Here is a 12,424-nt window from a genome sequence, read left to right on the forward strand (position 1 = left end):
CATGTATCTATGCTGAAAAAGTGTGTGGGTGATCCCTCTTTGATAGTGACCGTTGAGGATGTTGGTGTCACAAATTCGTTGTCTTATGAGGAGTTCCTTGTGGAGATAGTGGATAGACAAGTTCGTAGATTGATAACTAAGGATGTAGCTTAGGTAAAGGTACCTTAAAGAAATTAAAAGATGTAAGAAGCTACATGGGAATCTGAAAATGATATAAAAGCCAAATACCCATCCTTGTTTCTGGCAGAGAATGAAAGTGCTTAAGGTATGAGTTTTGTTTTCCTCTTATCACATTTTAAATTTGTTCTTGGATTATGTTTGTTTGTTGTCTATATCATGCTAAAGGTACCCTAACTTCTCATTCGGGGATGAATGATCCAAAGGAGAGGGAGGGGTAATGTAACACCCCAAGTACTTGAACTTTAGACCCTCCAAGAGGTAAATAATTGAATTTGCCAAGTTTTGAAAAAGGATGTCAAACTACCAGTGGCAACGGTTCCGACAACAACTTATTGCCAAACGTCATGAGTCGTTGGAGAACTCGTTGCCACGACAGTGAGGAAACCCAGACTTAGGTCCCTTGACAATGAGTCCAGGGTAATACTCGTTGTGAGACACAATGAATCGTTATAAGGGGTCCGTTGATATAACAGTGAAGGACCAGATTTTTGGTCCCCAGGTAACGACTCCAGGTCACTACTCATGGTCAAAACTCATGAGTCATTACCCAAACTGTGACGACTGCTCCCAAACTTTTCTTGCACGTTTTAATTAGGGTCTTTTTGGTATTTTCCTCCTTCCACACTCTTTTCCACGACTTAAAACACTTAGATGGCCCTTTTTCCCTTCAGTTATCAAGATCAGACCTTACTTTTTCCTCTTTAACTCCCAAGGCAAGGAATATTAGGGTTTCACAGAGAATTCATTATTCAAGCTCCAAGATTTGATTTCTCTTCAAATTCTTTGGTATTTCAGGCATATTTCTCATCCTTAACATGAATTTTACATTGTGTCATTTATTTAATGATTATTCATGTGATTTAATTGATGGGTTTGAAATGGGATTGAGGGTTTTTGATTGATTATTACATGAATTATTTTCTTCTTGTTTAAATGTATATTTCATACTTTTAATTGATGGTTTTGGGGCTGAATTTGTGCATTATTTTGATGGTCGGAATAGGGGACATAGGTTTTACCAAGTTGAATAAATTTTTGGCTTGATAATTGTATTAACCTTAACCCACTTTAAAATCTTGATTTTAAATATAGTGGTTCACACAATTTAACTTGTTTTTTCTAAACTCATTACATTGCATTAAAGGATAAATCGATAACAATGGTGTGGAATGCCCTTGGTGGCTATGGTTTTGAGTTTTAGGAACTTGGGAGTCTAATGATTAGATGGACTAGTTTGAGATAATTGAATTAGCTTGCAAGTATATTGGTATGATGATACCTTGTTGGAAAATGCCTTAATAAAGACTCTTTGGTTAATGGCTCGGTTTATGTATAAACTGTTTTAATTTGGACTTAAAGGAAATTGTTTAGCTCACCATGACGGTGTAGTCCCGAGGGGACCAACATTAGAAATCACGTTTTTTGGCGTGGGGTTCTATGTGACCATGTGCTTGGTGCACACTTTATATTTTGGATGGATATTGCCTTGGTTCCTTTATCCTTTCCTCGATTTCCTAGGTTCATACGAATAACATGCACTAAGGCCCTTCCGGCAGGGAGAGTCGGACCCATATAACCCATGGGTGCTTTTAGAGCGGAGCGAGCTACACAATTCGGGTTAATATTTTAAACTCTCATGTTCATAGCCCTTTTCCCTATCTCGGCATTCTATATATTTATATATAAATATTATGCATGTGGTTTTGACTAGTTTTCGACAATGACATTATTTTATCCTTTTCCCCTGAGTTACATGCCAGTGATTGCCCCACTGACTGTCCCTGAACGCTGCATCGTTTCATGATGTAGGGTCTAAGGGCTTTTCTGTTACTCCTGTATAATATTAGGTGGTGTGGCGTTGATTGAGTTGTTGTGAAGTGGTGAGCCACCGTCTTTCGAAAAGCCCCGCAATTTAATTAGGTTTCTTTTCATATTTTAGGAATTATGAATTCTCTTTTGTCATGGTCGGGGGAATGTCCCAACCTAGTTTGGTATTTTTGGTTTTAGAGGCTTTTGAGGACAATATTGGGATGATTAGTTGTCTTATTTAAATTCTTAGATTCCATTTGATTCATCTATCTTATTTACTATTTTGGTTGGCTTCCATTATTTGTCATATTGTTCGCTGAAGGTTAGGCTAAGGGGGTGGTCTTCGGGACACGGTAGGCTTGAGATACCCATTATGCATAGACCCTGTTTTAAGTCGTGACATGATGCTCGTAGGTCAAGCAAACTATTTTTCATATGGATTAGATGTCTTGTTGATATCGTACTGGCTTGGGCCTTGTTCATCATGTTCGAAGAGGGAGATATTGGATTTCGAGGGTCATGGATATCCCATGTGAACCAACCCAATCCGACCTGCCTGGTTTCGTTTTCTAAAAAGAAGATCCGGTTGAATACTCTAGGTACACTCTACCCTCCCCAGACCCCACTAGGTGGGAATACTCTAGGTATGTTGTTGAAGTTGTTGTATTTTTGTACTTTTAATTGTTTGACTAATCGGTTAATTCTCTTAGAAGTTTTCATTATAATATTTTTTATGATAAATCACATGTTGTTTAATTAATTCAATTGAGAAATATAAAAATTAAATATCCAATAATTTATTTATCTATTAAATTATTTATATTTTATGACTTTTATTAACACAATTATCAATAACATTATTTGTACAAATTTTAAAATACTTATTCGATGACAAAATTAAAATGATTTTATTGTAAAACTATCTTTAGCATATCGATTTATCTTCAAACAATTAAAATAATCTTAAAAAAATAATACTATACACATTTTTATTTTATGTGTTTTGAAGAATTTATTTGGTTTATTATTCTTTTTCGATGCACCTTTTTGTCAGATGAATGCAATATTATAAAATATTTCATAAAAATCTCAACCAAATTTTTTTAATGAAAACAGTCTTCATTAGGTAACTTAATCTATTAAAAATTTGATATTCTTCTGTTATATAATCCATAAGGAAAATTAAGTTGGACACATATAAAAAGGATCAAGATATAGGTAATATATTATATTCTCTTAAATTAAAATTAAGAACTAATTAAAGTTGCCACATCATTTTTTCGGTGGTATTATTATAAAATTTGGTCATAGTGACTAATATGATAGGCGGAGCAAAGTAAAATACTTTTGTGTAATAAATAAAAGAAAAGTGACTTTTACGTGATAGACACAAAACTAAATGATCATGGATGAAATTTACCCTAGTATTTGATTTAATTGACATGAACAAGTCAAATACCATTTTGAAATAAAACATTTAAAAAATTTTAAAGACTTTCTAACAAAAGTTGAGGGAGACGATTTAAACCATTTTTAGCCAAAATAAATTAGGCGAGAAAAGAAATTACGAATTAAGTAAAAGAAAATTAAGATAAAATAAAATAACAAAACTTTAGGAGATCTGCCTAGATTAATTGATTAAAAAGTTAGTACACATAAACAAAGATGAATTATAAGCTACAAAAATAATACAAGAATAGAAATTGGGCCATTAATAAGGCTGCCCAGCTTCGGGCTTTGAATTATGGACTTCAGTCCATTTTTCTGCAGTGTATACTATATGTATATCCCAGCCCCCTTTCCTAGCATTTTTCTGTATATACGCTGAATATCAGCATATAAACCATGTATACTCACTCTTAGCTTCATCATGCATCGTATATCAACCACCTTTGACCTGAAACCCTTGTATATCAGGTGTTTACCAATGTATACCAGCCGCGTTTCTTTAAGAAGAAAGACATTTGGAACTTGTGGAAGATGTAGGCCTCTTTGGCCCATTGAAAAATGCAGGAAATGGAGTTCGTTGGGACTCAAGTCAACGTCACATGCATCAAGAAAAATATAAGAATTAGCGTGTATCATGACAATAATCTAATAATAGCAAGAATGCATTGGAATAGTTATACAAGTTTCACAACATTGCACATATTATCGCATAAACCTATTCATGATGACAGATTTATACGAAAGGAATTAAGAAGCAAAGTAAAGAGGTATCCTTTGGTAAAAGAATGTCCAGATTACACCACTTCAAGAAAAAGGGGAACAAAGTAGTTTTGATAGGTTTCAACAAAGAATCAGCCTAAATGACACGAAATAAAAAAATACTTTGTTTCAACAAACTCAACATCATATCAAGTTTTCACTGTTTCAAATCAAGAACACGTTATTTTTTCTTTTAAAGAAATTTACCAGTGATGAAATTTATAGAGGAAACAACACGCAAACGACACAAACTTACTAAAGAGCAATCACTCATCTAAAAGATCCTATTTTATTTCTAGGCTATGTGTTTACAGGACAATTGAAGAGTTGTCTCAAATACTCGATTCAAGAATCTTGTCTAGCTTGTAGATCATAAAGGTTTGAGAATAACGACTCAAAACAGTGCATTTTATTGGATCGAAATGACTGCCTTGATCAATTCCTTTCTAATAAGGATGCTTCGAAAATTAAGCGATCAAAAATACTAATATGGAGATTTAGCCGACTGAAAGTAACACAATTGCATTTAGCACACTAACAAAAGTTGCTTACTCTTTCCATGAGCCTTCATATCATACACAATTTATCTTTAAAACAACAAAACACATAAAAACAGACTCATTTTTATATCCTCATGTAGGCAGAATTCAATCAAATCCCAAAATCTCATTACGACCAAATCTTTCGAACAAAAACAAAACCAAATCCAAACTCACACAGAATACAGAGAGGTTCATGTTACAGTCATTGAAACGAAAAAGAGAAAATAAACGAAAAGATGAGTCTTTTTTACCTATTTTAGTGCAGCGACTAAGACTACGAACTTTTGTCGGAACTACTTCCACCGCAGTTTCAATTGGCCATCGAAATTCAAATGATTTTGATGAATTTTTTTTTTCAAGAGTATCCCGAGAATATCATGGTTACGTAGGGTTAGAGGTACCACCTCCAAAACCCTCAAGTTTCCCCCCCCCCCCCCCCCCCCCCCCCCAAGAAATCTCTCTCTAACCTCTATCTATCATTCTCTATTTATAGAAGAAAGAATATGATTTTTTTCGGATTTGGAATCTGAATTGAAGTTAATTTCTTAAGAAAATTTGAAGTCCACTGTGGGACAAAAAGAAGAACGTTGGGAATTAATTATTTGCCCAAAATGATGAACCAAGGATTGACTATGCCGAAAACATCTGAGCTTTGGCCATTTACGGCTGTTTAGAGAGGGTAAAATGGTAATAGAACATGGAAACGGCTAGTTTTGACGTTGAAGTTGTTATTGTTGTTAGTCAACGTCGTCGTTTCTGGGTGTGGGGCATGGGCTGGTTCCCGTGGGTTATCGGTTTTGCTGAATTCGGGTTGGATTGCCGGCTGTTGGCTAGCTGTTGTTGATGAAATTGGTGTTGAAAACGTTGAAGGTGGTGTCGTGTTGTACACTGTTGAATTTGTTAGTCGTGGTTTTGAAGTCGCTGGCTATTGTTGTTAAAATTGTTGTCGGTTGAAGATTGCAGTTGGATTGGGTTTTGCCGTTATTTGGTGTTTGTTGAAAGCTGATGTTGCTAATTGGATCGGGTCAAAGGGGAAATAAGAATGGAAATCGGGTCGAGTTGTCTGACCCGATTTTAAATGGAAAAGGGCTGTGTTCATTGGCTGGCCCAAAAAGGGAAAGAAAGAGTCTGTTAGAATTTGGGCCTTGGTGGGCTGATGAATATAGAATGAAGTTCAATTAAAATTCTAGCCACATTAGGTTAATAACAACAAAAACAAATTCAGTGTATTCCCACATAGTGAGGTCTGGGGAGGGTAAGATGTACGCAATTCATTCCGAAGTAGAAAGGTTGTTTCCGATATTAGGTTAATAACATAATTAAAAATAATGTATTGAAATTAAATTGAGGTTAAATTGATTCCTAATTAATTTAACGAGGTTCTCAATTTAAATAATTTTAAAATAAATATTATAAAACACAATTTTATTTTTTTATTTTTTTCAAAAATAATAACAGTAATAATAATAATAATAATAATAAAAATAAAAATAAAAATTAAAAAACTAATTATGTCATCAATTTCTTATTAATCAATCTTGAGAAAAGTAAAATATTTGCAATTAATCAAATTTTCATTCTGAATAAATTCTAAAGCATTTTTTTAACTTATAATTATATAATCATGTATAATTAAACACTAAATATATTAATTTCATCTAAATTCAAAAGGTAGGGTTGAAATTTATTTCAAAATAATTTAAAATAAATATTTTTAAAACTATTTAAAATTAAGAAATTCAAAAACTAATTTGAAATGTGGAGAGCAAAAATTAGGTGTCAATATTTTCAAACAAACAACACAATCATTTCTCAACACCAATTCTTGCCCATTTCCTGCGGTGGCAGTGGATTTGGGCAAACGAGGTTTGTGTGTGTTTGGAAAAAGGCTAAATTAGTTTGGTGAATTGGATTTAGTCGTTATATAAAATGAGACTTTTCAGCAATTTATTGATGCAATTAACTATATAATACAATACCATATAATAAAATACAAATTAAATAATAATCAAAACAAACATTATATTTAAACTAACAATATAAAGTACAATAGGTAACTATCCAAACAAACTGTAAGCGAATTTTAGTAGCCATTTGGCCATAAAAACTACTTTTTTTGGAGTTGGAGTTAGAGTTGAAGATGAAGTTCGGGTTGGAGTTGTGTTTGGCCATTTTTTTGAATTATTTTTTTAGATTTTTGAAAAATCTTTTATAAATATAATTTTATGCCCTCAATTTTTAATAATTATCAAAATCAGTCAACTTCTAATTTACCTACTAACATACAATCAAATGTTGAGAAAATAATTTGTGTCTTCGAATGATAAAATAATTAACAACAAACTAATTATTATGATTGTTATTCTTCTAAAATTTGAATAAAAATATCACAAACACGAGTTAAATAAGTTTATCTAACCATAATCGATTGAATTGAGAAAATATATTTTGATAAATATGATTGATAGATATAAATATATTTTATATATTCTTAAATTTGTTGATGAAAATTCTTAATTACTTTTACTTGAATTAATTATTTTATTGAATTTGGTATTTTTAAAAAAATTTACGAATGAATTATTTCTGAATAGATTAGTGTTAATTTTTTGCTTTTTCTTTATTGATGATATTGATTTTCATTGAATATATATATATATATATATAGATTTGGCAAAGAGAACAAACTTTTATTAAACTAATTAGCACACCCGTCTCTGTTCAAAATCCATAAAACCAAAATAAGGTAATCGTCAATATGGATCGTTACATTATGTTTGATATGCGACTTTACTGACCACATTTTAATAATTTATTAAAATCATCATAGTCATTATATGACATATACAGAAAATTATAATGACAAGAAAAAAATATTAAATTTCTCATTTTTAAATAACATAATGTACTAGGCCTTATATTTCTATAATATAGTTCATTCAAAATGAAAGTTGATATATTTTCGTCATAGATTGTCATTTATTTTTTTTTACTTCACTTTAGTAAATTTTGGTTAAAAGAAGAAAAAGATATTAGAATATTTGTAATAATAAAAAATGATGTTGTACCATAGAAAATAAATAATACTCCTTCCGTTTCACAATAAGTGAATTGTTAGAGCAATTTTAGTGTTTCAAAATAAGTGAATGGTTCACAATTCAAGGTAAATATTGAAAAAAAATTCAAATTTACCCTCCATTAAATGTGCATTGAAAGTGTGTCTTTACTTTTTGAGGAGGGTAAAAATGAAAAAAAACATGTCTATCGGAAACAGTCTTTCTACTTCTTTAGAGGTAGCGGTATGGACTGCATACATCTTACCCTCCCCAGGCCTCACTATGTGGAAATACACTGGGTTTGTTGTTGTTGTTGTAAAAATGAAAAAACATGATAAATTTATGTATTTGCTTTTTTTCTTTAACATGTGTGCCAAAATCCAACAATTAACTTATTGTGGACAGATGAAGCAATTTTTTTCTTGGTGGTTGGTTGTAGTTATAAGAGGGATTTGTATAGAAATTTAAAGATTGGGGTTATATGTAATAATAATGAAAGTTAAAAATGAAAATGAAAAATTGTGAAAACAACAAAAGTTGTTTTCACTTTTTGGAATCCAACTTTGTAATAATTTTTTAAATTTTCAAGGCCAAACAATATAATTTTTGAAAAATTGAAAAAAAAATCGAGAAAAAGGAAAAAAATTTATGGCCAAACGGCCCTTAACGTTGCCAAATACTCAAATAAATTAATTAACTAATCCAAATACCCTCGTCATCAAAAGTGATATTAAAAAAACCTGGATGTGGTGATAATGGTAACAAAGGTGCAGGGCACTTCAAAAATACCCTTGCCATCTTCCCGATTCCAAATTGAAGACAAACTTGAAGGTGAAAAGGTAGTATTACAATAATATGTAATATTTTCTTCGTATTGTAATAAATGAATTGTTAAATTTAGACACACAGATTAACGTTGTAATACCTCCTCAAAAGTTAATTGATTGTCAAATGGATAAATTATTACAGTAATAAATACTTCAACAATTCATTTATTCCAAAAAGAAGAAAGTAATATATATTGTAAAATCTCACAAATGAAATCTGGGTAGGATAAAGTATTTGTAGTCATTACCACTAGCCGGTAGATAGTTGAAAAAACCCTCCTCAAGTGCAACAACGAATAGCATTTCATAAATATCCACATCATCTATGAATTGTTAGATTTAGACACACAAATTAACATTGTAATACCTTCTCAAAAGTAAATGGATAAATTATTACAATAATAAATACCTCAACAATTCATTTATTCCAAAATAAAAAAAGTAATATATATTATAAAATCTCACAAATGAGATCTGGGTAGGATAAAGTATTTGCAGTCATTACCACTAGTCGGTAGATAGTTGAAAAAACCCTCCTCAAGTGCAACAACGAATAGCATTTCATAAATATCCACATCATCTTCCCCTTACAGATCTCAAAATGAAAACCAACTTTCAGGTGATATTGGATCTACAATTTGCTCATTCTCAATATCCATTATGCCTGCAGGTTTAAAGTTGTCAAATGCTTCATCATCACAGCAATCCGAGAAAGTGCTCAGTCGAGCGACGGAGCCAAAATTTTCTCTAAGACATGTTAGAACATAAAGAAGTAAATTCAAAAAGAAGTCAAAAGGATATCAATATGTAATATATATACATAAAAAAAAGTTTTTTTACCTAGCTACATATTGTCATTTTCCAACAAAGGAGGTGCTCTCTTCAAATTTGGATGTGGTGACAACGGTGACAGAGGTGGCACTTCAAAAGTACCCTCATCATCTTCCCATTTCCAAAATGATGACCAATTTAAAGGTGTTAATGGATCCACCATTTGCTCTTTGCTCCGATCCTTCTTCCTCATAATTACTTCGTCTTCATTTTCCCCTTCTCTTACTCTTTTCCCACAAGAATTTAAATTCAATTTGCCAACTTCATTATCACTCTTATTGCAAAAGGAACCCTTAGAAGAAAGTGCCCTGAAATCAACATTAAATATCATTATCGCTTCTTGCTTATGAATCTGCTTATTATTATTCATAAACCAGCTGGAAGATGCACATGATGATTCAACTTTCAAATCGGTCCCAACTTCACAAGGAGCAGCAGTCGAGATCTGCTGCTTCTGGGGGCGGTCGTCATCGTCCGACGATGACGATGAAATGTTGGGACCGGAGATCATGCTTTCACCAGAATGATCAGAAGTGTCGTAGATGATTGCATCTGTATTAGAATCAAACGAATCCAAATCTTCTTCCGTCATACTGTCCATTGACATCTCTCTAAAACTCATTCTTCTTTAAGAATAAATTGCTTGAGTTATTGTCCTGCTTTGCTATGAAAGAGTGAGGTCTTTGACATTTTCCACTTTCATTTTTGGTAAAATAACAACGTTGGTCCCTTAATTATGGTTCAATTTTGATACTCCGTCAGTCTCGGTTTCCGTCTCCGTTCCGATTAATATGAGTAGTTTTTCAAAAAAATAAAGAATTTTGAAATTTGTGGTTAGCTTATACTAAAAATAGAAATGTGTCATTTTCTTTTTAATTAATTGAAAAAAAAGAGAATAGTATAAATTGATAAAGAGGAAGTAATATTTGACTTTTATAATTAATTGAAACTAGTGTTTCTTACGTTATACTCCCTTCGTTTCGAAATAAGTGATTTGTTGGGTTATTTATTGGTATTTCAAAATAAGTGAATCATTGAATTTTTTTTTTCAAATTTACCCTTATGATTTGACAACTAATTAACTTTTGAAAAGGTATTATAAGACCAATATTTTTTGTTGGGGTAAAAATAAAAAGTTGTGTTAAATTTATATCTTTAATGCTTTTTCCATAACATGTGTGCCAAAATTCAACAATTCATTTATTATGAAACGGAGGGAGTATATATCTATATCTATACTATATTAAAATTGAGAAGGGCGTTGAAAATATTGTTTAAACTTTTTGCCCTTCGTTAAAAGTTTCTGTTGTAGATAAAATTATTTTTCACTCTTTTTTTAATATTTAAAATTTAAAAATTAATTAAATATTATAGTAAATTTTTTTCTTATTAGAAGTCATCGGAATTAATTGCAATTACTACCTTTTCATTAATTTAAGAATTCTAAATCAACTAAAATTTGATTTTAAAAAGATTTAAAAAATCCAGAAATAAATATGAAAGCGCTAGAATAAGAGAAAATATAAAAGTACCAAGTTTTAAAAGTTTTACAATAAGTAAGAAGTATGTAATCAAAGATTTTTTAAAGATTTAACTTTAAAAAATAAGAAAAGATTTTAAATATAGAAAAAAAATCGTACTACGAATAAGGTTCAAATCGATGTCTCTCTTGGCCTCATTTGTTCGCACTTAATGGAGGTCTGAATCTGAATGGTTCAGACTTCAGACCATTAAGTGTATTTATTTTTTTATTATGATTTTAGGTCTGAATAGGTCTTAATCATTCAGATCTAGAACTAAGTTTTAATAGGTCTGAAGAGATATTCTGGTGTTTGATAATATTCACCATTCAATTCATAATCAACAGTCACCACCACTAACAACCTCTGCCACCGCTACCATTGTCAACCACCAACCACCTCCACCATCACAACCACTATCGGCAACAAATATCGCTACCAACTACTATTGTCAATCGCTACCGCACCTAGTACCTCTATTATTCTATTATATTCACCATCGTCGACAACACCACCATCATCAACCACTACCGGTCAATCCCTACTACCGACCAACTCATCTATTACAACTAGGACCACCACTAATACATCACAACCTCCACACATTCTTCAGTCGCCACTATCATTCTCACTAGCAACGTCACCTCTACTACCACTTCAACCACTACCACCACTACAATTTATTTCTACTAACAACCATCTCCACCATCCCAACAAACAACATCTCCAACTAGCACCAACACGTCATCAACCATCATGCATTCATGTTTTAACCAACACAATCAACACCTCAAACTACTAACATCAAGCAACGTCACATCACCACCACCACCATTAATCACTACCATCATAACAGTCACTACAAGACCAATCATCACAACTATCACCACCAACATTATTTATCACCAACATCAATCATTGTCACCGCAACCACCATTATAAATCATCTCCATTATAACTAACAAACATAAATATTTTTTCTCAATCAAATAATATAATATATAATTAATTTTTCATTTGAATTGTATTTTTTATTTTATTATATATACAAATAATTTTTTTTTGCACATTCAAATGTTGAAAAACAAACAGTCTTAATCATTCAGTTTTTAGATCTAGAGACAACATCCTAATCATTCAGATGTGCATTCAGATTCAGACGTCTAAATCTTAAAAAAAAAATGCTCCCTTAACCTCTAGCAGCAAGGAAAAAAGGTACTACATGACAAACACAAATATGGCGATTCATCAAATATTTGAAACTTCTTGTTTCTCTACACTTCATTAAAAATCTTCGCAAAAGATAAAATCATTTTATTTTAAATAATCAACAGTCACACGTGCAAGGTACGTGCGGTTAAACTAGTAAATATAATAAAATATGTTATATCAAATCTAATGTTAAAAATATATTACCCTCAAATATGACATATGAATATAATTTTAACATA

The 12,424-nt window shown here is 31.6% G+C and overlaps 1 protein-coding gene across 2 annotated transcripts; it reads right to left on the minus strand.

Annotated features, from left to right (window-relative positions):
- Nucleotides 1–8,907: 8,907 nt before the first annotated feature.
- Nucleotides 8,908–10,306, minus strand: LOC107852364. 2 transcript variants are annotated; one of them, XM_016697421.2, is made up of 2 exons: nt 9,463–10,306; nt 8,908–9,286 (listed from the first exon to the last, which is right to left on the minus strand). In XM_016697421.2, the coding sequence occupies exon 1, from the start codon at nt 10,073–10,075 to the stop codon at nt 9,467–9,469; it is 609 nt and encodes a 202-aa protein (XP_016552907.1). In that variant the 5' UTR covers nt 10,076–10,306; the 3' UTR covers nt 8,908–9,286; nt 9,463–9,466. The 2 variants fall into 2 exon arrangements, with proteins under 2 accessions (XP_016552907.1, XP_016552908.1); XM_016697422.2 differs by having other exon boundaries at nt 8,908–9,369; nt 9,463–10,298.
- Between the last annotated feature and the right edge of the window lie 2,118 nt (nt 10,307–12,424).

This window comes from Capsicum annuum, chromosome 5 (assembly GCF_002878395.1).
Source record: "Capsicum annuum cultivar UCD-10X-F1 chromosome 5, UCD10Xv1.1, whole genome shotgun sequence".
Lineage (NCBI taxonomy): Eukaryota > Viridiplantae > Streptophyta > Magnoliopsida > Solanales > Solanaceae > Capsicum > Capsicum annuum.

Coding starts and splice junctions, on each gene's coding strand:
- LOC107852364 (XM_016697421.2), bottom strand. CDS start 10,075: ATGAGTTTTAGAGAGATGTCAATGGACAGTATGACGGAAGAAGATTTG.